At 45.4% G+C, this 26,339-nt stretch overlaps 1 protein-coding gene across 4 annotated transcripts in view; it reads right to left on the bottom strand.

The window, feature by feature from the left end:
• The window catches only part of LOC107225554, a 162,861-nt gene that overhangs the window by 17,479 nt on the left and 119,043 nt on the right, over positions 1-26,339 (bottom strand). For all 4 annotated transcript variants that reach the window (XM_046732738.1, XM_046732741.1, XM_046732740.1 and 1 more), the window contains one exon: positions 16,991-17,008. In XM_046732738.1, coding sequence (XP_046588694.1) covers positions 16,991-17,008 — 18 coding nt within the window. The remainder of the gene's footprint in view (positions 1-16,990; positions 17,009-26,339) is intronic.

Raw genomic sequence — 26,339 nt, 5'->3', positions numbered from 1 at the left:
CGGCATCGCACTCAGCAGGAACGATTCTGCCGTCGACTTTTTAGGACCTGACGATTTGACCGGTGGTCGGAAATCGCAACGAAGTTGTCGAACGGAACATGCGTGTACTTTTCCATGCTTGTCGATGGACTCGCAAACAGAGAAAAGGTACTCTTGAAATTAGACCCTTGCTAACTCCCCTCGGGAGTGCAGCCATCGAACTGCGTTACGTCTGTCCGGGGGGAAAGCATGAAGAACCAATATCGCATCATGATTCGAGCCGTGCGGTAAGAAGCCGCATTCAGAGATCGCCGTTGCGCGAGAATACGTTGAGATTTAACGTCGAGAGGTCGATAATGGTAAGCATTATAAGAATATTGACGAGACGATGAAACTGATCGATGAGCTCTGTGTACTTGTAACGTTTTCAGCGCGCGTTATATTCTATCCCAGAAGGTGCCACTTCGTAATCTCTACGGATACAGCGATTCCTTATGTTATATCATGCACGGAGCAGAGTTATCGTTCCAACGTAGTGCGAAGTTCGGTGCAATGCAGCGCAGCTTGCAAGTGCAGTCGCACCATGCCGGTAATGCGGTGTGGAGTTCTGCCGCTGCCTTGCGCATCCGCCACCACCGCTGCTTCGGTGGCAGAACCAGGAGCGAAGATTCTGATTAACGAGTTGGTACTATAAGTTTTATGGGGTCATGAATAAATTTCTCTGTGCGAGATATTCTCTCCGCGCTTTGTATCGCGACCCCTTGACCGGTGTAGGTTACTGCGCAACCCACGGAAACTCCTTCGACCAATCCTCGTCACATCTGCTCCATTCGAATACCCGGCACGTCGGCTTCTCATTGTTACAATAAGAACATGGGCTACAATTTTTGGGATTGACGGTGATATCGCATTGTTCGCGGCTTATACGACGAATATGATTCTCCGCGTGTTCTCAGCGTCGAGGAAAGAACGTACTTGAGTTGAAAGTAACGCTGTCGACTTTATTTATCTTTCGCCCGTTATACGCACGCGGCATGGGATAATTAGTTACCTACCTTGTTTACCGCGTCGATAAATCAGCTGATGGAAACGCGATGCAATCACAATTGGAAAAGTTAAAGTGTTAGTCGGTTCTGACTGCAGGCCGCGCGTCAATCTCCGGCAGTCAATCACAACGATAACTTCGGTAATTTGCTAATAGTTCAACCCTCGCTTCGGGCTCGCGTTCATATTGCGGAGTACAGCCAACTCGTCAACACGCCTACCTATCTTACCGTGGAACTTTACCGCATTTAGTAAAACACGCGACATTTGCAATTTATATATTTTTTTTCCAGAATTCACACTCTGAGTCTTAATTTTATTTTATTTTTGAACGGTTTACGGGCATTCCGGGGATACCGAAGGTGGAATTGAGCACAGCGAGAAGCGCAGGCGATACAAGCTAAAACGTATTCCGTAGTACTTTGTTGAGATGGATTTTCGTCCCAGGATCCAGTGAGCATCGCTGACTGGATCCCTCATTCTTCCTCTCTTTATCTATACATTTCTCTCTCTCTCTCTCTCTCTCTCTTACTCTCTTTGCTCTGTCTCGCCCTCCCTCTCTGCCGACAGATTGTCCGGATATTAAAACGTATATCAACTTGGCCTGTCCCTGCAACGCCGCCATCGCCACCACCGGCTCCCAACTCGGCTTCACTGTGTGGCGGTTCGATCGAAGGTTCCTGTTGCTTTGCCCTTGCTTTCATGGCTTTGTTAATTGCTAGTTATCGCGGCTTAATCAACTGCCAGGATATTTGCTTGCCTGGAAAAATAATTGCGATTGACTATTGACTACGCCTGTCGGACGCCCGATTTTGCCCAATGGGCAAATACAATAGTTACGTAATTTGCCTACGAAACGAGTTGGTCCGTCAATTTGTTACTTTTAATCAACGGCTTTAACGACTACAATTGGAGACTAAGGAAACCTTGATCAATTCCTTCGCTTTTGATATTCGTTTAAGATTTTACGTTCACCTAATTTCACTTTTGCACATTACATTGGGATCCAGATTTATGCTCAGTAGACATAGGTTTAAGGATTCTTTACTCTTCTATCTATTCAATATTCCATGTCGGAGCTTCTACCGAAGTAGCCCGGATGAAAATATACCCATCGTGCCGATTAACATTTTGGGAAAAACTTTCCGGGAGAATTAATGTTTAGCACTATGACTCACAATTGACGCACTTCTTGGCTTGTTTCAAGCAACACGTGGCCTCGGACTAATCGCACTTACACAATTTTGCCCCGTACTTACGTGTAACGCTTTCGACCTCGAAACATCGTGAAAAAAGCACCGCGGAAGAGAAAAGAGATACACATATAGGTATACGTTAGAGGCAATAGGTGCCGATCGTTGGGCCACATTTTGCAGTCGCTTGTCGAGGAAGACGAACTCGTTGAGCTTTTTAGCTTTCGTATTGCCCGTCACACAAGGCGCAAGCTGATCATTTTACAAGATCTTTCTCTCGTCTCGCGTCTCGCGTCTCGCCAGTTCACGAGACGGGGGTTTAAAATAGAAGCACATATTAATAGGCTTGGAAGCGGTGAGTCGCGTGCGCGAGTCGGCACGCCAAGACATTCCGTCAGTGAGATTGGAAATTTTGGAAATCTGTGCGGCAGTTTCCCCTCTCCAAAAATTCCGTGAAAAGACCATGAAGCACGGTGGGTCCTTTTGTGTATGTGTGCTAATTTTCTCGGCTGATTCTTTGCAATTTCAGTGCTTACAAAAATGAAGAAATTTCGTGATTGTAATCTCGTTACTTGTCTCAAGGCGATCTACGACGCTTTCTTTTCTTTATCCGAGGGGCTTGGCTTGGCAGTAATTTATAATTTCAGCCCACCCACTGGTGAATCACGAGATGAAGCAAAGAAATTGGCAATCTTGTTCTTGACTGCGTATGGTACGAGTTAAGTATGCCACCCACGAAGCGCGCGAGGCATGTAAGCAGCCATGTCACATTACCCTGAGCTTGAATACCACGGACTTTCACCTTATAACCTTTAACCGTGTCAGGATACGCGTCCTTAGTTTTACTTATTGAATCGTTACGTGAAAATCGTACCGCGATTATGTAAACTTCATGATCAATAGAACTGTTTTGCATCCTGAAGAAAAACCGGCATTTGGATCATTTTGCTTGTTTTTCACTTCGTTAGAAAATACTTTAAGAAAAGCCTGATGAACACAGAGCTTTTTGTTAACGTACTTTTGTCGAATATTCGTATACAAAATGCTTTTATAGCAAAGATATAATCACAGGATGATCAGCTCTGCAGTCTTTAATCGCCGGTGTGTAATCTCATCTTTCTGCAGCAGCCGATGGGAGAAAAAATCGTACATTATATGGCACGGATGGTGGTTTGGTTTGTTTGTTCGTTCGTTCGTTCTTCGTTCGATACGATTGTCCCGTGGGGGTCGAGGGTGAGAGGGGGGGAGGGGGGGGGGGGAGGGTGATTAATAGCCGTGTTTTTGTTACCGCGAACCTAATTTGCGCCATGTTCCGTTAGCGTCGGAGGTTGTATTCAGGGCGTCAAGGGAGGAGGTTGAGTTTATAAAACCTGCAACAGCTCGATAGGGGTGGAGGGTGGGAAACGAGCGTGTAGAGCTTGGTGGCAAGGGATCGTTGCCGGGTTGTATGCGTGCCTGTAAAATCTCGGCTCGTTTTTGGATTGACGGAAAAGCCGAGGTGGCCGCGAGCCGATCGAGAGAGCGTATCTGCGCCGTGACGTACCGAAGAAATTTCACTCTTCCGAACGGGTTCTTCTTCTTGCCCCTCCTCCTCCCACGCCGATCGGGCACTTCTATCATTAATTCACATCTTGACGTAATCCTCGTGTCGAGGCGGAGTCGAGACTGAGGTGAGACGGAGATTGGATCTCCGTTCGGGATAATCGGGACATGATAGAAGCGGCACGTCAAGACGTTGATTAATTCAAAACTCGGTCGCTGCCCTACCTTTACATCGAATGAACGAATAATTACCCCGTTAAACGTCCCAAACGCTAAATGAATTCTTCCTACTGCTAAGGATAATACACCCGCCGTTAAAGCTGTTTCTCTGCTCTTTTCTTTCCTCTTCGTACCGACTTTGCTTTTGTATACTTGTTGTCAGCCAAAATTATTTCAACTCCTTTGGGACGTACCTTTATCTCACAGGCACGAGCTAGGTATAATCACAGTAGTAAGGAGGACATGAATTAATCAATATCGTCGAAATACCGCGATCGGATAGAATATCTTCGGTATCTGATTTCAGAGCCAAACGACATGAATGTTCGACCACACTTTCGGCCACTCTTGCGCATTGAAGACCTATAAATGATTCTAGTTCTCCTTCGATGTGTATTATTCATTGCCTTGGGTTAGCGGAAGGAAAATGGCCGGCTGGAAGCTCGTCGTCAATCAAGCAGTGATTAATTCGGTATATTGAAATCCCGAAGGAACGTCGAGGTCTCGGCTACCTTCGCAAGTGAGTGACACCGACTCTCCACCCGCTGGCTTTTTCCCCTCAGAAACTCGGCTGAGATCTGGGAGATGGAGAAGGACGAGGAGGAGGAGGAGCAGGAGGTGGAAGTGAAGGGCGGCCGATTTTAACTGGAGCTGCTGGAGATTCGCGCCGGATGTAGCCAGATTTGGGAAAATAAGGGTGCGTAGAAAAGGGATGAGCGGAGGATGGCTAGGGATCCCCAGAGACGTCATTTCAGGTTTAGGCTGAATGGGTTTTAGCGGCTCGCCCGCAACACGCCGTTTCGATTTTTCACGGATTTTCAAGATGCTGATGACGAGATAAACACCCGTTATCCAACGCCTTCGAGATACATCATCGATCCACTTTCGTATTTTTCGAACGATTTTACGAGCTACGGCTAAAGAAGCTCTTAGAAGAGTCTTTGCTCTTCAACCACAATCGATTCCAGCCGATGGTCAGTGCTGCGTGTAAACAGCGAGAAATCAGCTCTTATTCATTCAACCCCTCCCATCTGAAAGCTTCTCGTTAAAGCTCGCACTCCGGTGCGGAGATTTGCACCGGCTGAATACACGAACAATTTGACATTCGTGTGGGATACCGGCGTTTAATTTCAACGGACATTGCAGAAATTCCTGGAGAGTCCGGTTCCCGTGTAGGTACCAAACTTCACCTCCTTTAGAAACAAGAACCCGGGTTCCCGGAAGAGGACAACCAATTCTACGAACAATGCGGTCAGGTATATACCATTGTTCCCGGCATCTTCATTAAGCGGGCAGCTACTGTGCCAACCCAGATGTACCATATGGGCAGTTCCGGAAACGTGGGATTCCTTGAATCGCGGTACATTGATTTCAAACGAAGTAGCGGAAGGATGGAATGAATAAGAGAAAACAAAAATTTCTTGAAACAGCACTCGGTAATATACAAAAGTATTCGTACTCGTGTTCTGGAAATTTCTCAAGATTTATTCTTATCGCAAGTGGTTCATAAAAATGATAAAATTATGCATATTATATGTTTGGCCTTTACAAATGAATCTTCGTTATCGTAATTTCTTTTTCACGAGCTAAAAGGCGGCAATAAATTTTCGAAAGTGTCACGTTTCACAGTCGTAAGAACATTAAATACATCATTGAAAAAGCTCTGGGATCTTTGGGTGTAAATTTTGTCGGACATCCGGAACGAATCTTCGTAAGTACGGAAGGGACGGAAGTCGTATAAGAGCTTTCGTGAAAGGCAAAGGGGGTTGGAAAAGCGGGGAGTCCTCGTGTTATTCAATAAGATCTTATCAATTAGTTTCGGGGATGCCGTGACGCCGGAGTAAAAATTTACAAACATATTCATCGTGAGGGGGGAGAGGGGCGGAAGCGAGGCGTACTCGGTCGGTAATATTTCGCGCAATTAAAAGTCTGAGATATGGTAATATCCTTATCTCTCTTGCCGCCGCCGCAACTTCAACGCGTGCTCTGAATATGTAAGAGCAGCAGGGCAGCGTCGCTCGGCTGCCAACGTTAAGTGGGCGGCCCGGTGGTGACGGGGGTTTATACCTGTTGCTTACACTCACGCGTCGCACGACTCACGATCAGGACTCAAGACTCACGGCACACGACCCCAGACCAAGAGAACCTGAAACCGCCGCACCTGGCAGCCTCGTTTCAGTCAGGGCTTGGAAACGGGGTGAATTTATAAAACAACCACGTCCTTCTGCACCCTCTGTAGACCTTCGGCGTGCTTACAGAGATCTTTATTCCCTATTGGTTCTTTATACGTTCGCATGAGGGGTTCTTAAATACCACAAGGAAATAATTAAAACATTAATTTACGCAGCTACGGCTCAACGTCAAGCGAATACGCCGTACTATTGTAGATAAGTCGATGGATGTTATTGATGACTCGCTACGCCTTCTTAACGAAATTTTTCGAGCAAAACGAGGGTAGGAAGCATGTGATATCTAAATGCATCGATTTTCACTAAATATGATTTATTACTCTCGCGGTATAGCGGTGGAAAAAAATTCGGTTGTTTACAGTCAATTTTCGGAACGTTCGTTTGGTGATTGTTATTGTTGCAATTTATTTTTTTTTTCCGGAATTCAAAATGTCTCTATTCTCTTACGCCAGGATAACAAAGAGCGATAGCTAATGAAAGAGATCTGATATTTTATACCGCTCTCGATGGCAGTGCGGAATTCCCAGAACGCGCGGTATGACCGGCGTATTTGGTACACCGATACGAATGAAATAATTAGCTTATGTAACCGTATAGAGGGGAATGGCCGGCGCCCCTTTGCGATATTTAAAATCGGATTAAATACCCATTAATGCCCGAGTAACGAGCGCCGGATTAGCCCGATTGAAGGTAGGTATGATCGGGTTTGGCTCCCCGTTATCGTGCTCGTTGGCGCTTTCAGTTGAATAACGAATCGCCGTTTTGACGAGTGAATTTTAATCCGTGTTTTTTTTTTTTTTTACCGATTCCTCCCAACCTGCGCTCTTACTTGCTTAGGCGTAACGGCGAAATATAAATTGGGCTTTCGATCAATTTATCTCGATGTATATTTTCTATCAAAATTAAATTGGAAGGCGTCAATATCGACGAAATATTGTAAGACGACTTATTGACGGAAAATGACTTGGGATTGAATGTTTCCAAGAAAATCAACGCAATTTGATGCTCAGCCGATTGAATATTTTGGCATTAAAAGTATTCGGTTCGTTTCTCATCAACTTCAAGGCTCGTAGCGAGTTTCCACAATTTTATACCTCCTACTCAATTGACATCGATACAGGAAAGTATTATTATATCAAGTGGTGTTGTGGCCTGTTCGTTCGTTCGCTTTTAATCTATATCGAAGACTGCAGAAATCGTTTTTCCCGAGGTGGTTTGCGGAAAGAAACGCTATTCTGCGGAAAAATTGTTGTTCATAACATTGTTAAGGCTCGAGGGGCTGGGGATCGTAATATGAGAATGTAATTTTGCTCTCGAGACATCGATTCGATGCCGTATTATACGATATATATGTATATACGTTGTACAGACATATACCTGAGATGACGATATTAGAGATAATGCAATTTTCGTTATGAAAATATTATTTCAAATTCAATTTCTCAGTTTGCTGAATTAGGTGAACTCTCGAAGTTAGACATCATTCTGCCTGTAAAATTTCAGCCCTTGAACGAATCCTGAAAGAAATGTGTGAGTATGTAAGATATAACAAGGACTATCAATCGTTTACTGAGAATAAAAAAATGCTCCTCAAGCGGTTACAGTCATCAAACGCAATCGAATCTACGACTCGAAGTTTTCGCTCGCTTCGACTTCATCCCCCGATCTCATCATCGAAGTATACGGACGAGCGCACCTTGTATATACTAACTACGGCATTTTGGTTCATTTTATGGCCCATTCACACGTTCGTTTGCCCACCTCTCATCCACTACGTGACGCTGGGCTAGTCGACTCGAAGTTGTCTAAGTTGTTCGAAAGTGTAGCAACGTACAAAATTTCTCTTTAGGGTTTAACGAGTTGCCAAGTAGAGCACAACATTAACTATCTCTCGAAGACCGAGTGGCTTTGGCTACCGCCGAAAGAACTTCACTACACCGTACGAGGTTGCTCTTCAGTCAGTCGAAGGAGTCAAACTCGTATAAAAAAGGTCAAAACACCATTAGAAAGGAAAGCCGCGGAAGAAAAAGAAGAAGAAGAAGAAGAAGAAAAACTATGAGGAGGAGGAGGAGCACGGATGGACCTAGCATCGAGGCATCGAGGTGGATCAATTACTCAAGCCTGATGCATAAATTCAAGCGAGGGTCAACGTGTCGCTACTTCGTTCTCTGATATCCTAAATCGAGAATCCCGAATCCGTGCACTTAATATGTGTCTGTGGGATTAGACCAGGGACGTGTTGCGGGTCGGATTGCAGCGTGTCCCGTTAAGCTGGGGATCGCGTTGCGATGTCTTAGGGGACGGATGTCCCTGATTAACCCAGCCTCCCTTACCACGTCGGGATAGCCGGCATCCCGTTCTTGCCACGGGCCACGTGTTACAGCTTCGGAAATGCGGGGTTGAGACGAGAATGAACGTGGGGACGACGGCGCAGGGTGAGGGAAGCACCGTTTGTGGCTAAATTGCATGCTTCGGTTCGCAAACATACAGCTACTGTGCACCGACGGACAAACTGCAGGGCGGGGAACGGATACGGTGGCATTATACGCAGAGCTGCAACACGTGCCGGACGGATGAAAATGTTATCGAATTGATTGAGGATTTCATGGCGATGTTCGGTGTTGCATGGGATAATTAGCAAGGATGAAGTTCTACCGGATGTTTCAAAAACTTAGATCCAACTTCCCGTCCACTTCAATGTCACATCTTCATCGTTACTGATAAGACATTTAGAGTGTATCCCGTTACTTCCCATGTCGGGTGGTTGGAACATGTTCTTTCGTGTTTTAGTTTCTCTGTGTATTACCACCATGCAGAAAATATAATACGTCTTTTGTTACTTTTGTCGGTACGAGAGACTTGAGACTTCGTGGTATTAAACCGTTGACACCCTTGGTCGTAAGGATGAACTAGTCGAAAAGTGGCACTCTTAGTCGCTGAGATCATACTTGTTGATGGTAATATCCTCGACGAGCTGGGAAGAACAACCGTGCGATTTAAACGTAAAGCTTAGAGGTAGCGGCGATGTGAGATGGTGACGAGGAAAGTTAACTCGTGGTGGGGAATTAAGTTTGAGTGTTAGTGGCGGGGGATCATCGTACATTGTTGACGGATGAACGGGACTTGTGGAAGCTGAGTTCCAGCGTAATTAATTTGGAAAAGTTGGTTAACGTTTTTCCGAGCACCGAGCTGCGTGGTGTAATTAGAGGGTGAACTCTTCGTCTCTACCTCCTTCCCTTCTCATTCTCTCATGGCTTGTTTTGCACTAATTCGAGACCTGTAACAGCTAGTTTGAAACTAGCTAGGTGCCCATTCTACTCACAGCAACGAACCTACTATTTTCCAGTCCAAGTTTCGATTTTCAAAGACCTGAATTTACCATTGGTGGGTGCCATGATTTCGGGCAATAGAGAAATAGAGTGAAAGAAATTAATTAAAACTGTGAGACATAGTCCGGTTAAATTGAACGCGCAATCAAGAACCAAACGCAGCTTAGGAGTTTGTATTTTATTTTGAGCAGACCGAAATGATCTAGAAAATGTGTTACACGTACGATTGTCGAACAACCTTCACATATTCGGACAAGAGGCTCATGGGAAATGGGCATTATCATATAGCTTGATACCTTTATAAGGTGGTTTTCCGGTAGTGAACCATTTTTTAAATCAGACAGGGTGGATCGTTAGCGACTCAGACAATGCCTGCGAGGCGTCGGGTATGATGAATAAAGTCTTTCGATTCGGAACGAATTTCGCTTTCAGTAGTTCTGTGGCAGCATGTTGCGTTCGTTGCCGTCCGCAAGTCCCGTTCGAAACCAGCCGACCGGAAGTTTCCCTTCAACTTCCGTTGGCGCACGCCTCATACATATGCATGTATACCAGGGCGAGCGTCGCCAGACAAGCTTTCGTTCTCCCAGCATGCAACGTGTTCTGTTCGCAGTCGCATAGAGAGCTCTGGAAGTTAAATCGCATGGCCCACAGTAATCACTGCTAGTACGGTCGTCGAAACTTGATGCCCTTTCGGTGTGCAGGGACCGGGATACACGCTGTTCATCAGTTGTCAGTGGTCACCCACGGGTATTCCATACGTCCGTATCCTACGAATACATGCTTACCTCGGTTCCATCCGGGGTCGAGTGAAACGCCAACACATGAAGCCGGCTGAATGCATTTGTTCGCGCGCATGTAATCAATATCAAACTCGAATCCTTTGACCATAGAAGCAGCTTCTCTGTTATACGATACATGCAGGGACGTGGATATTACACCTAGCTTCACGCCGTGCATGCGAATCAGAGTTGATTCGGAATACCGGGACTACATTTTATCCCGTAGATCAGTTTCAACATTCTCGGTACCGAATTCGACGCATCGTGCAATCCGCATTAATCGAAGGTCCGTTTGTAAAGTGCAAGACTGAGAAACGATCGTTTACTTGTTACGACAACCACGCGGGGAACTTTCTTAGAGAATTGATCAGTCTCACAGAACATAGAGCGAACATTGCAGTTCGTCGTATTCGTGATGATTAAGACTGCGGATGATTAACACGAAGCCCGATACAATTAGTGGCGACGTCATCACGTCGTGAGTACGTAACTTGTTAATGAAATAAACGATGCACCAGCTGACGATCAACTTGATTCCATTCGCTTTGCAACGGTGAGATTATCCCCTGAGAGACACCTGCAGGTTTCTAATGCGATGTCTTGGAGAGGTATGACAGTATACTGCAGGCGCAGTGGCGACGGGGGTGAGGATGAGGGCTGCATTTGACACCGAGGCAACCTCTAACTCGAGGCGACGCAAATCCTGTTAAATGGATCAACCTATGGAAAAGGCGTTGTCCGTGTGACGTAACGTTTCCTGTCGTCTCAAGCCGTCGACTCGGCCAATAGTTTACCCGCAACCACCGCCACAATCGTACGCGTCAAGCTTCCAAGGCTTCACGGTCATTGTTCTACCGGTTTTGATACAGGTTATAAATGTCACCTCGCAAGGATTCCCTGCAAAACTTGGAGGCTATCCTTATCTGCAAGTGTGATAGGCCAGCTCGTGCCACGTGGAATACATACCCCGAATGATTAATATTACCTGCAACTGCACGTCGACGGATTCACCGGATCTTTAGTACCTGCACGGCTCTGTGTATGAATTACAATTTCAGGTACAGTACATTTTGTGAAATTGGTGCTGTTGGATTCTGTGATATTCACCAAGTAATTAAATACAAATGTCTATTTCCGGAGATTTGGTGAAACTAGCGTATAGTACCTAGTGGGCTGTATTGTGTGTCCGCACCGCACTGCCAAACTATATGAATATCAAAGTATCGCATGATTAGTAAGGTTCCCGATTTCGAATTACATTGAGACTAAGTAGAACTGAAATTGTGAAGTACGAAGAGAGGAAATTCGCGTCGTTGGAGGAACATTGATAGTCACTGAAGCCGATATGAAAGCCAACACGTAAGCTGCTTTGCAGCCGTTTGTATACCGGACAAAACGAAGGTAGTGAATGACATCTAGTTATACACATACATCTGCGGGAGAAGCTTGCGCTGGGTCTATGCAAATTTATGTTTCGCGATTCCTTTGACTCCAACATGTAAGTGAATGCATCGCTTAACCGTGAGGTAACCTCGTATTTCATATGTCGGTGTCTAGAAAGGCGGAAGTAGAGTAGAAGACCTATGCCAAATATTTCGAAAACTGAAAAGAAAGAAGGCTGAGTATAGCTAAAACAGAAGCAAGAGAAACTAATGAAGCGTAAAGAAGAAGTCAAAGTTGCACGGTGACATAGGTACATTTCGAGTCAGCGTACATCCGTACGGCCAACAATAAAGCAGCTCCTCTTTCGTTGGTTTTTGAAAGAAAGGGAGAGACGTATTTTTTTTTTCACTTGTTTCAAAGGCAACGGAAATTTGGACTCGTCGGAAGTTCAACCCTGCAATGTCTTATATTCCGTCTCACCTCGACCGAGTTCACGCTCAGCGAGAAACCGGGAGTGTAAGAAACTTTGCCCAGAAAGAATAGTCGGACTTGAAAAACTTGGGGGCTCGAAAAATACAAGCGAAGTGAACGGAAAAGAAACAATGAAAATTGAATAAAAATAAAGTGAAAAATTCTTCCCAGTTTTAGAATAATAATTGAACGAGCAAGAGAAACAAAACCAGGTAAGAAAGATCAAGCCGGTTGACGTTAATTTCACTTTACCCCTGCAACTCCTCCTCTCTCACAGACTCATCTTCGTCGTGTGGCTGCAAGGTGGCAAAATACAAGGTACACGTATGGGTGGCTGGGTATCGTTCTTCGTCCTTCTCGACTCCCCCCGTTCTTTACGCGAGATATTATCGCAGTCACCCTGCAACAGCATCCCTTGTACGGTATTCTAAATTATTCACTGTAAACGTCCGTTGAACTAGCCTGCATACTCCGGGCGGAGGACGCACTCTCGCGAATAAGTTTTCGAGATGAGCGTCATTATCCGACGGAGCTGGCTTATAACGGCTTCGTGTACAATGCCCACCTCACACCCCCGCCCCCTAAGCCTTCGAACATATAACACTACATCCGCCATCCGCATCATATTACACCCATCATACATGCAACCGTTCCAGACACGAGCGCCTTTGTTTACCTGGAGAAGAGGCGGATTGGCTCTAGGAACGTTCACCTACACCCAAGGAGGTGAAACTTTGGCGAAAGTCACTCCTCGACGGCGTCGTGTACCAAAGTTGTACATTCTTATTCGGTTTCCATAAACCCTGCAAGTCAAACGGGTATCTCCTCCATTTCTGCAGTCAATATATACAGCAAGTGCGCTACACATCCGCTGGCTTATCTCTTGCTCCGAGACTTCGAGTGCTCCACCTTGGCGGTCGTTGAAAACCACTGACGCGACGTGAGTGTAGCCAGATGTTCTTTTCGCGGACCCCTGCAGTATACGGTCGCGAAATGAAATGGGAAGCTAACGCTGATGTATCGAAAATGTCGGAGATGTGTTTTTCTGTGAGAGAAATGGAAAAAATGGAAGAAAATTTGGAGAATAATGTAGAGTTTCGCACGAATCGCAACTAGTTGGCTACGTGTATTGTCTGGCTTTTTTTTAAACCTCGAGAGAACGCTCGCATAATGGCCTCTGTATACGAGGTACGTTCTGCATGTCTGCTCCGGTAATAATTCGGTGGAATATTCTCTTTTCTTTTCTGAACAATATGCCCCTGTTTTATTTCAAGTTTTCCCAGACACGCATGTGGCTTGCACATTATTTTTCTTTTATTCCTGACAGTCCTTCAACGGTCTGAAGCTTTTGCTAATACGCCATGATAGAAATCTTGGTTGATGAAAGAAAGAACTGAATCTAGATGTGTGTGTAAAAAAAGGTAGAAAAAAAAATTGTATCGTTATACCTCTTATTCAAAAAAACGAAATGGCGGTATTTTTCTCCACGATTCTTGGTACGCTTACGGTGGGGGGGTGAACGGGATAAATTGGAATAAGTAAACAACCCTGGGTTATCATCGCATTAGGTATATGGAAAGGGTGCGGAGAGGTAAACTGACGGCAATTTGATTACGATTCGAGGTATCGGGGGTAATTTCGCTCGTCTGCAGCCCTTTCGGGGATGCCGGAGTTTCGAGCTGCACAGGGTGTTAAATTCGTCCATGATGCAGGGTGTTTTTACACCGCCGCTGCTTTAATTTCATCTCCTCCGCGGCTTATTATTTCTATTTAACTGTCGTCCGCGCGTTTTGTTTTCGGCTATATTTTTCGTTGGCTAGGCCGGTCACGAACTGCCCCGGTGAATTGCGACAATTAAAACAAAAGGGCCCCTTCCGCGCACTCCGCTTCCTCAACTCTTTCCCTCTGTACTCACTCATCCCCCTCCACCCCTCTCGCGTGCGGGCGCGGATGTACGCGCACATGAGCACATGGGTAAATATACATACACACGTGCGTACCTCCACGCCTCCGAAATTACACCACCGGCTCACGTGCGCCAGGTTGCCAACAGAAATGAAATTCAGCCGTCCACCAATGCCGGCTATACACACACGGTGCGAGGTGTGAGGGGTTAAACACGTTGAATACCAGAGCCGAGGGTGGAAGGCTTGTGTTTTTCATGAAAAATATAACGGCAGGTCAAATTCTTACGCCTCGAGTCGTAGCGTTGCTCCCGCGTTTACTAGAAAAATCGCCTTATTATCGCCTTATTTGCTCTCCACCCGTTTCTAATGCCCGTGCAGCAGCGGGGTGGCGAGTAGAGATTTAAGGGCGCGGGTCCGGATTCAAGATGTTATTGTTCCCGGTTAAAAGGGTGACCATAAATTCAATTTTGCTCGACGTAAATATTGTTTCATGCAAAACACCCTCGTCGCGGCTTGGCTCGGCGCGAGGCCTCCGCGCAGCAACATATCATTTATAACGCGTTCTGCCAGACTTCTCTGGTGTGGAAAAAATGATTGATGGCCTTGCCCACTTTTCGCTGGCTTCCACGTTCTCCGTCCCTCTAATGCTTCTTGTTTCGCTTTTCCTTCCCCGTTCGGCTCCACAGTTACCACGATGCAGCGTTTCTCTGTGTTGACTGTCGAGCCGCAGAGGAAACTAGGAAAAGGCGTCGACGAAGGGACAAGGCTCGTGTTTCCGATGCGTGACACGTCCCGACTCGATTTCAGTCTCGATTAAAACCGTGTATACACGACGGTTAAACCGACTCGCGAGAGTGCTGCCCCCGGATTTTCAATCCTCGCAATTAGCAATTCACGTTTGCGATTTCGCCTTTCGTCGTTCTCACGTCCCTACGAGGGATAAAAAAAAAAAAAAAAGAAAGAAAAAAAATATCCACAGAACGGAATCGCGGAGACCGGGATCTGGATGAAACTCGCGTTAACCTTTCATCGCGGAGCTGAGATGTTTTCCCCTAGGAGGGGTGCAGGGAAATCGCTACCCACTCGACCCGCGGCACGCATTCCAGGGGTGCGAAACTATTCAGTGAAAAATCGAACGCGTCCAATTTCGGTAAATCTCAATCGAAGCTTATTCCCGCGAATTTCGCCTGTAACGTCCCGGCGCTCCTGTGTGCGCATGTTCGAAGCTGTACGTGTGCCTACCTTCGCCCTGGAATCCTTGCTCCGGGAGGCAATGGCTCGGGGTGGGAAGAAGAACTGGGGGCGAGGAAAACGGGTGGATGTAAATTTGTAAAACACACGTCGAATTCATGGTCGTATCTCCAAGTCAATGGCAATGGCAATGGCGCGATGGCGTCGCGCGGGGGAATTCAATTAAGTTTAATGGGAGATCAAGAGGGGAGGAAGACTGAATAATGGACGGAACTTGGATGCCGTTGTTCGAAGCGGGGCTGCCTCCTTCTCCCTTTTTCCATCCGTGACTTACTTTACGCCTGGCAGACCAAGAATTAGGAAACGCCGGTGCGACAATGCGATTTAACTTCGCTCGAAAATCCTTGCTGCTTTGCTTTTTTCTTTTTCACCCGCTTTACGAGTTCAAAAAGTGGAACAACCGAGATAATTCGAAAAAATATAAACAAACATCGATAGTCGATCTTAATGCACGTATATACTCACGTCGAATCCCGCGAATCGGGGCTTATTGCGGAAAACTTGGTAAGCATGTAGATCGCTGAAAATTCTCACGTTTGTTACGCGCCGAGGTCTCTGACGGGTTCGAGCAAGAGTCAAAGGAAAAATTACGACTGCTCGTTAGCGTCGAGGGACCGAACGAACTTTTCCAAAAGGACAAAGTGGAAGAATTTTTCTTCGGGCTTTCGAGTGGAAGAGATTCGTGAAATTTTTTTCTTTTTTCTTTTATTTTTAAATTTTTTTGTACTTGTAACAAACCTTTTAAATGACGTTCAATGTTTTCGACGCTTGATAACCTATTTCTTCTCTGCATATAATATTGTAACGCTGAGAAGGTTATGAATAAATTCGAAACCCGCCGCGCGAATGATGCGTACGAGGAAAAAGAAAAGAAAAGAAAAAAAAAAAAAATAAACTCATTTACATAAAAGCTCCGAAACCGAGTTTCTTACGTTGTGTTCGCAGTGTAAGATTGAACGTTCATGCTACTCACGACGTGAATACATACACGTGGATACGGTCGTATTCGCGTAACTTGCGTGAATGTATGAAATATTTGAATATAAACCTGACATATGGATTTTGTCTAGCACGCGACAAAGTATTCAAGGCATTCGCTGTACTCTTAGATTGATTTAAACATTGCTTCCCATTTCACTTCCCGGCTCTCTACCACGTCTTTCTGCAGTGCAATACGTGCAAAATCCATTCCGCAAGTCAAACATTTATAGAGCACAGAATATACATGATATATAATGTATAGTGATTAACATACCCTCCAATTTTTATATATCTTCCTCTACCTGCATAACATTACCAGGGTCATGTCAGAAAAATCGAACGTAAGGTAAAGCTCACTTAGATGGTGTTGAGCTTATTACGATTTAAAGATTTCTCAACATTTTTTCGTACGATGCTTCTCTTCCGACTAAATGGAATCTTGGGAACTCAAAAAATACAATCGAAATACCGTTACAGGTTTGAGCTGACTGGTGCTTTCTGCTACCACGAAGTCGAGTTCGCAGAGCAGCATCACCGCAAAGTGTTTCGATAGAAAAAATCTAGCGCTGAAATTTTTATTGGGATAGGTATCTAATCAGCGCCTAAAAAACACTTTGGTTATTTTTCAAATAAATTTAGCCATCATTCATGTTCGGATTTTTTGACATGGCTCAGTTAATATCGTCCACGTCCTTCACTTTTCTGATCAGCTTTCAGACTCACCTGTCGTAATAGTAGTCCCTGAAACAAAAGAAAGATTACAATGTAAATCATCTTATGACAGGAATTTGCAAAATAAAGGCAGAGAAAAGTTTGGAAAATTGTTAAATATAATCCCGATTTTCGTGCGTGGTACAATTAAGTCGGAAATCGATACACATTGTGGAAAATAATTGAACTCTGTCAGACTCATTTTCTACTCTGAATCGGTACCCCGCTGATTTCTGCTATACGTTTCGTCATTGATTTTTGTCAATTATAATTATCGACAAGTATAATAGCGGCAACGATAATATTGCGTTGTACCAATATTATTCCGCTACTGGATACAATGCGATGTCCCCTGTCAAAATTCGAACTTCAGGTAAATTTTTCACTACTGACAAAACGCACAGAGGACAAGAGAAATTATGTGCGGGCGTTGAAATTCACACAGGAAGTTGTAGATCCCGATCCCTTTGATAAACTTTGCGTGGTTAACCCTGCGGCCCCCCCTCGACTCGTTACAGCTCATGGTTGAAACGCGTTCAAAGAAGGATCCCTGATTTTCCTCGGTGTGGGAATTATATTGCAAAATGGTTAAAGTGAAAAATTCCGGCCGCGCGGTGCCGCGATTATCATTCGGCTCAGCGCGGTGCGACGCGTGGCGGGTGAATTGAAAAGGGAATGAAAAAATAAAAAAGTGACAAGAACCGGTTATGTCGGGGGTAGGGTACGACAATGCGGCCAATCACAGTTCGCGGGTGTTTTCTGGTTCCGCGGGGCACTTGGCACAGCGCTTGGCAAATGTTTTCGGCGTAAAATTGGAGCGAGGTTCAAAGGGGCGAAAAATTGAAAACATACAGATGAGAACGTGATGCAATTTCGCGGGGCGTCGTCGTCGTCGTCGTCGTCGTTGTTCCGCTCCGTTCCACCATACGCCATGCCGGCCCTGACGGTGGGAGTCGGGAATTAAACGGGAGACATTTTCGGGACACCACCGTCTGAATACTAAAGATAACAAGTCAGCGAGGAAGAAAGGGTTGGCTTAGTTCCCCGCGGTTCCTGCTACCCTCGGAAAGCCGGGAGGCGAAGCGGAGCTTCGCCCGGGGAAGAAGGAAGGAAGGAAGGAAGAAGGAACCACCTCGTTGTGAAACAGAGTCGACCCGTTCTTAGCCCAGCCAGAAGGGCTCGTCTTCTTCCCGCGTCGTTTACCACCTTCTCAACGCACTCTCGAGAGCGAGACCCGCCCAACCTAATTAACTGACAATGAGATTCAGCCCTGTGCCAAAGCGTCTTCTCGAAACTGACTGGGTTTGTTATCTACTCTAATTAGCGTGTCTGATATCTAAAAAAAAAAAAACAACTCGGGCGATACCCTTCGGTAGGATGAGTTTATTATGCTGTTTGAACAGCGAGGAAGCGGTCGAAAAAATTGCGTTTCTCTTCACTTTGAGTAATAATAAAAGGTAAAAGATTCTATTCCATTCGTAAAAATTGCGGATATGCAAAGATTGTATTGAGAATCGCTCAGGACGAATGGTGAATAATTGAGTATTTTGATTCTGAACGAAATGCTTTTGCTGCAGTAGATCTGGAGGATTAATCTGTTTGACGTGATAGCAAACCTGACATCATCGGTAAGTCGAAAAAGGGCAATTTGATTACTGAACTCCTTACGAAAGCCAGATTGGAAATTTTCAAAAAAACTTACAGGCTTCAAGATACTCGGATAATTGCCAGTTAGTGAGTACAGAAGGCAGAAATGGGGGTGAGATGGTGCAAGAAGAAGAAGAAGACGAAAAAGGACAAAGATCCGGGATCCACGTTGTAACCTATAGCTGGAAATTATTTCTCCCCTTACATATACATGGGAGCAATCGTGGCGGTAAAGTCAAGTTTAATCCCGCACTCTGTGTGCTCGGTAAAAGCTAAAAACTATCGAAGGAGAAGATGGAGAATAAGGAGGAGTGGAAGGAGAAAAAGGAGAGTCAAATTTAATTAGCGGTTATTGCGGCCGGATTTGCACGAAGCCCCGAGACTCGGAGCCAGCCTTCACATTTTGTCAGCCTTTTCTTCAGGCGAAGACCCACATCTGCTAAATACTTTCGTCAATACAAGCGAAACGATTGAAAATATTACTTATTTCGAAACGGATCGGAATTCAAAAGGTACGCCTTCGGGCCTCTGCGGACTTTTTTGTAAATTATCGCTTTCTTGGGAATAAATTCTTGTCTCGATTTTCAATTAGGAACATCAATCGGATGCACCCTGCGCGAGTATTACACAAGTTTGCGCGACCTGCTCGCCTTGCGCAGTTTCGCGTTGATTAGACTTTCATTTTCGACGTTGGCTGTATCATATATACCTTCTCGAAATCTCCGCAGATTGGAACCTGAAGTTAATTGAGACAGAAATTTGAAGAGGGTCTGGAGTACCATCCCACGACATGAGATGTGGTTACGTGCCGCGCCTTCACACTTCGCTTCTCCAAAACGGATGCGAAAAGTTAGGCTGTTATTAACAGTAGAAGCGATCCCCTGTTCAGTTGTTCGTCAAGTTTCACGTCGGGTTAATCGTTCCAAAGACGGACTACTAATCGGCTTAATTTCGCTTCGTAATTTCTCATAAACTGTGGAAAAAGTATTAACGAAGAAGAAGCCGCGTAATGAAAAGCAAAAGATTCGAGATATTATACCTGCCTTTTCTCTCTCCATCTTTTTTCAACCGTTAATTTTCGCGGTTCCAATTAAGCTTCCCCGCAGGGTTATTCTCGGTTTTGATGGCCGCCTTGATAGCCAAGTTATTCGATCCGGATGAATCTTGGTTCTTGTACTGTGGTCTCGTACACCAAAAATCAACTACAAATCTGCTGTCCGCCAGGGAAGCAGGATGTTGAAACCCTGCTGATGATGGATCCTTGACACAACGCATTTCTTTTCGATTCTTTCATATCGCGTAGAGGTTAACACGGCCGATCGTTTCACGTGTGGCTGTAATATCGATCGGTTTTTACGTGTACAATTTGCACTACTTTTGCACCCGGCTGGTATCACATCATTTTAATACGTATCAATGTACAAGCACACACGTCGGGCAAGCTGCAGTGATAGGATGGAATTACTGCGGCGTACCGCGTCACGATTGACAACCAACAAAGGATTTGTCGGTTGTGTTGTCGCTTATCGAGCTACCGTGTTCGTTTGCAAATATGCATTTGATGCGTTTTTTTGTTTTTCCTTTGCCTTCTTTTTCGTTTCGTTTTATTTTTTTTACTTCGTTTTTACGCTCGCGTTCCAAACGCAGTGCTGCTGTACAAACAACGTCGTTACGACGACACGTGACAATCACGCTCGGCAAACATTCCGGGTATGAGTGGGAACAAGAATAATAAAAAAAAAAAAACTACAAATTGCCTCAAACAATGCGTTCCGTCGGAAACCATTGTCGTTGTGTAAAACAACGCTATAGATCCGGTTTTCCATAGTCACGTGACCTTGGGAACAAACGTTTCATCTTTTTACATGCAATTTAAGTTACGAAATCATTCGTCTTCCGGTATTCAATCATCCTCTACACGTGATACGGTTAGCGGGACAAATCGGTTTATACAGCGAAGGTACTTCTTCCGTTTTAATTTGACCGCAGTCAACGGCAGCCAGAGGGACACAAGCGCTGCATAGAGCGGAGCGGGAGCTATCGATCAGATGATGAATCAATTTGTCGAGGAAACGGGAAAAGGGTTGAATAATTTTCTGGATCACCGACACCGACTGCTGAATCCGATGCTCATCGCTGACGATGAAACGGGGGATTCAACGTTCGGTTGCGAAGCCCGGGGGAATTCAATAGTTTTCCGGCTCTATCTTGCAGGGCCGGCGCTACGTCGCGTCGCTTCGCGGTGTAACTCGGTGCTCACGAGTCCTGCAGCCAGGACCCTCGGGAATTAACCCAAACTCCGACGGCTGCGAGCACGGATGTGTGCCAGGTCCGTTCGGTCACACTTGGAGTACCAACGCTACGTCCTCGACAGTCGAGGCCGCGTCCCGGAGCCACGTAACCGACACAAAGAGGGCCTCGCCGCCCGCGAACATTCAAGAGTATATTTGCCGAGCGGTCAAGGAACTTTGACCAACAGTTGAAAGCTGTTAGCATTCAATTACACGAACACCCTGCAGGGCTGAGGATGAACAGATTCCAAAACCGAGTCGAGGACCCGCGTCCGCTTCTACGACCGGAACACTTTGCACCCCTATTATGTACGTGGGTATGTGTGATACTACGGTTCGAAGAAATCCGGGGTGGTTGCAGGTCGGTTCGACCAGCAGCCGAGTCGGGGGTCGTTTTACTTCTTACGATGTTATTACCTACCCGAAACACCTGCAATTCGCCACAACCTGCATGAATACAGTTGTTGCGACAGGGGGCGAAACCCTAAGACTGTTTTCTAATCTCAACGAAATCTTTACGGTTCCAAAGAGAAGGCGCGAAACCCCGGCACGGTGGGCTTATTAATATGTATGCTTCCCGATGTGCGAGAGCCAGGCTGCACGGGCGAACGTATGGCGAGTTGAAAAAAGAGGCAGCTCGAGGTTGCGGGGGTTGGCGGTCGGTGGCGGGGGGGAGGGGGGGGGGAGGTAGCAAGGTGTAATTACTACCCGGCGTGAGGCAGATAATGGCTTGTGCCAGTGACATTATTTATGTCTTTACGTTTGCAAGTATAATTTTTACACCACCGACCGGCAGCGGCGAACCGTGCGTAACGTCGGACACGCACCGCCGAACGAGCCGGGTCGTGAGCTATTTGATATTCAAATCTACTTTCTGCGAATTGAATTTGATTCACTGCCGCGAAGGGATGGCCCGTGTGTATACACTGGGCCGCCTTCGAGCTCGCCTTGCCTTAACCCGCTTGCCTTTGCCCGATACTCGTCCCGGACCTTAGCAGGCAATTTTACGAGCGAGTTAACGCCGGCTTTAACGGTTCCAAGATCGGCTTAGTTTTATCCGAATATACCAGCGAATCCTTCCTCGCTGTCCGTACCGCCGATAATGTTACGTAAACGAATTCTTCACCGTCGCGCGTTTTCTTTAACGAAAGAATTTTGCTCGAAACTGAAACAGTGCTCATCGCTCAAAGCTGTTGGAGTTCGGTTGCGTAATCTTCTTCTGGTCGATGAACAATCAATGCGGAATGGTAATTATGGAAATGGTTCATCTCCGTTCAGACTCCCATTGTTACTCTAGGCACCCACAGTTCTTTTTAATGCGAGAACAGTTTAAGGTGAGTGTACCAGTTATTGGACCTTTTTTGGTTGTATCTGTTGGTTGCTTGGTTCTAAAATTACCAAAATGAAAATTTCTAGTGCTTAACTCTCTAGCGTTGTTGGTTCTAGTCATCGAGAAATTCATAATTTGTGTCGTCGATGTGTAATTTTGGTAAATAAAAGGGTCAATAATTGGCTCTAAACGTGTCGATAACTGGTACACCGAACTTAACAGCTCGCTTCTGACAATGGAACGAATTTGGAGACATTTTCAATTGATATTCGCGTTTCGACGATTTCTTAGTCATTTCGCATCACCAGCTCGATTACGATGCCGGAGAGTGTACCTTGAGGGTTAAACTTTACCGTCGAGGTTAAGAAAACAATTTTTCTAATCAAATATTCTTCTAAGTTGATGCGCAAACGCAGGTTACGCGGTATGTATAGTCGCATCTCAAGACTGAGAAAATTGCATTGACCAACGTCATGTAAGCCACAAAGCTTCGCAGAAGAAAGCATCTTGCTGGTTAGGTATTTTCAAAGCTGACGCGATCGCATTTACGATCAAGTTTCCTCCGTCGGGATCAACTTCACCGCAACGTTGTTGTTTTCTATTATCATTTGCGAATCAGGTGAAACATCGCAAACTTAAAACAAATTTAGCTTTTACCGGGTGCTTCTTTCTTTCCCGCAATCCCAAGTGGCCAACCATCTTATTGTCAATCTGCGGTTTCGTTATCGACTCCGACCGATAATAGCCGAGACGTCGATGGAAGAATCCAAACACTGAAAAAAAGACAAAGTGGCGACGGTCTCCAGTGGCGGTAATTTAAGTATTTTACACTCGTTCGCTTTTAAATTCGTTCGCCACTCTTAGACTCCCGATGATTTCCCACCAGAGTTCCGGGGCACTCGAGTGTCCAGCGGAGCTCGATTCTTTTTTTCGTCCCCTTGACGTTGCCAGGGACTCGGCGGAAGAAAACCGCAAAGCTTGCCTCGCTAAACGCCGATGAAAATTGTCGCCGTGTTTCCTCTCAACGCGAGCCTAGCATTCAAACGTCATAATTTCGACGGCTCGCACACTCGAGGAAGCAGCTTCCGCTGCAATCGTCTCGGGTATTTTACGGTCAGAGAGGCTACCGTCACCGGGCAGACGTTCTACCGCGAGCTTTGGTCCCAGGGGAAACCCCCCTGGCGAACAGGGAGTTCTCTGTCTTCATATAACTTATGTACCCGCAAAAACACATGGGAAATTCCTCGCAGAGTGCTGCTCCCTAATCTCGATCCTCTGCACTCTCTTTTCTTACCCACTTTTTGAGATTCTTCCTATTTTCATTCGCCGCAGGAAATCACGTTGACCACTCGGCTGTTTCGCGTAAGGCTTGATTACGGTAATCGTTTTTCTCGTATCGTTCGGGAAATTATTTCCGCGATTTTTTATTTAGGTTTTGGTATTTCGAACAAACGGCTATTCACATCTGCTGCAGATCTTCACAGCATATCGTATGTGAATGAAAGAGAAATGGCAAACGAATCATGAAATTTTTATTCAGTTGAAAAATTTTCAACTCTACGCTGTAATGAGTGCGATTCTAGGGTGCGATGTGGATCCGGTTAATCCCTGGTGCAAAAAAAAAAAAAAAAAGTCTGCAGAGGTTGCTCGAGTACGGCAAGGTACTGCAGAGTAGTAAATAGAGCAGCAAAGCGGTTAATACGTCGAGCTGGGCTGCATTCTCGTTTATTTCTTTGTTTGCAGTCTCGTTTTACGCCACCTGCTTTCGGATGGATAATTTCCGGTCTCTCTCTCTCTTCCAGCATTTATGCACAAGGACCCGGTTTCACCTTTTAAATACTACTCCGAGATGAAAACGCGATTATTTCTATCGCCTCTCTGCGTGAAAAATTTAACAACGCGGGCGGTGATGGGAAACTCGTGGAAAATAATCCGGGATGAATTTTTGAACGGTGCTTTAATCGGCAGTTTCCAAGATCATACCAATGTACGTTATTACAGATATAAGGTACAAAAAGCGCGGACAGCCAGCCTACCAGTGAAACTTCCTCTGTATTACTCGGAATTCGAATCACCTACTTTAATATTAATTTTCCCAGGATGCAGCAGACGCATAAAATACCTCGACATTCCTGTAAATTACAATTCTAAACGTTTGTTGGTGACGTTAACGGCCGGTCCAGTAAACATCTCTCGACTTGCATGAATAACGAATACGTCCCTACGGCCGCGCGGTGTTGTTGCAGGAACGATTCGTTTTCATGAAAGTGGATACTCGGAATTATTGCCTACCTATATCTGTGTACCAGCGTCATTTTCGTATGCTGCAGGGGAGAAGTTGCACATTGACATTATCGTCGTTGTGATTTCCGTGATATCGGTATAATAAAGCAGTTTCCGAGGCGACTGCGCGTAGCGGGGAAAAAAAAATGGTCTCACCGCTGCACGGTATGCCCGCCACAAACGTATAATACCGTCATTGTTAGCGTTTGCGTCCATGTACCTACACCCACTGCATAAGCTGATTAACTTTGGTCATAGCCACAGGTACTACAATTGTTTGAGAACGGAATATATTTTTGGCCAGGTCATAAATTGTTCTAAACCAGAGCTTATATTGTATTTAAACAATGCATGCCCCTTTTGTTGGAACACTTTTTTGGCACTGGGGTGGAAGCGAGTCTGGCTTACATGCGGTACAATATGCGCAAATTAACAGACGAGTTGTTAGTACCTTGAAATTATGTCTCTGCAGCTCGAAAATGGATATTTTGTCCACGGATTTTCGTTGTCTGTTACTCCTTGGATTTTTGGATACATTCGGTTCTGGATTTGTTGAAAATTTTAGGGTGAATATTATTTGATGACGGCGCTATCTTTCCCTCCCTGCGCAATCTTACGCAGAAACGTAAATCAAACTCATTCCGATCGTCGTCGGCCTTATTCGCATCGAGCGGCAGAGTAAGTTGATGAACGATACATATAGCTATCGTTCATACATATGTATACCAGTGGAAATATTTCCGCGTTTGAATATTCAATTGAGAGTTGAAATTCATGCGATATCATTCGCGCTCGACAATGACCAATTCAAAGGACTGAGGATTATGAACGGGCTCAAATGAAAAGTAGATTTCGAATCACGTAACGTGACTAACTACATAAACTGATACGCTGAAATATTAGTTGACGAGAAAACAGAATCTGTTAAACGAAACGGAATAACGTTTAAAAACACAGCTTCGAATGAACAGGTAATCAAACTCTGCTCAGGTATGATTATGCAATTTCCAATTTGAAAGGAGGAGGGAAAACAAAAATGCCAAAAATGTGAAAGAGAATCGTAAAAATTGGATTGCGCGAATGGGGCAGCTTGACGGAATGAAAAACGAGAGCCCGCGTGCGAGCGAGCGAAAAGGGGACGTAAAAATGCTCCGCGTGAGGGCGTTAAAAAGTGTCAACCGTTAACGCGTTTATAGCTGTTAAAGGGTTGAGCCGGGAGAAGCGAGAGACAAACTTGGCAAAAACGTGCCGTTAGGGGCGAGCACGGTGAAGGTTAGCTGCCGGATATGAGCTGCAGGGAGGCGGAAGGGGAAGCGGACATTATAAATGTAAATATTTCGGGCATTTCTTAGTATATTTATGAGCACGCGACACGGCAGAGACGCTTCGCTCCGCGCCGTTCCATTCCACTCCATGCCATACGATACCAAACCAGACCAGACCCGGCATCCTTCTGTAGCCGGTAGAAATTGTTTCCATGTGGTGTGATTAAATGACATGAATAATGCAAACGCCCGTTGGCACCCTTTGGGACCGAACAGACAGAACTAGGCATGGGTTTAGTATAAATAAACACTTGTTTGGATTGTCCCGGGTAGGTTTGCCGCCCAAATTTGCAAGGTCTATGGTTAAATATTACCGACAATAGATTGGAAGTTACCGTTCGACGTTTGACTCGTTAATTCCGTCTCTCAGCCTACAATTAGAGTACATCGAGAATCGGCCAAGTCTCGCCAAGTGCGAAATTTATGGCGAACTATCTTTTCGAAATTATGGTTCACCATACCTGCCAAGGCTGCGCGAAGAAGTG

The sequence above is a fragment of the Neodiprion lecontei genome, chromosome 2, assembly GCF_021901455.1.
Source record: "Neodiprion lecontei isolate iyNeoLeco1 chromosome 2, iyNeoLeco1.1, whole genome shotgun sequence".
NCBI classification, from domain to species: domain Eukaryota; kingdom Metazoa; phylum Arthropoda; class Insecta; order Hymenoptera; family Diprionidae; genus Neodiprion; species Neodiprion lecontei.
Note: the sequence above shows the minus strand (reverse complement) of the source record. Positions and strands in the feature narration are given on the sequence as shown.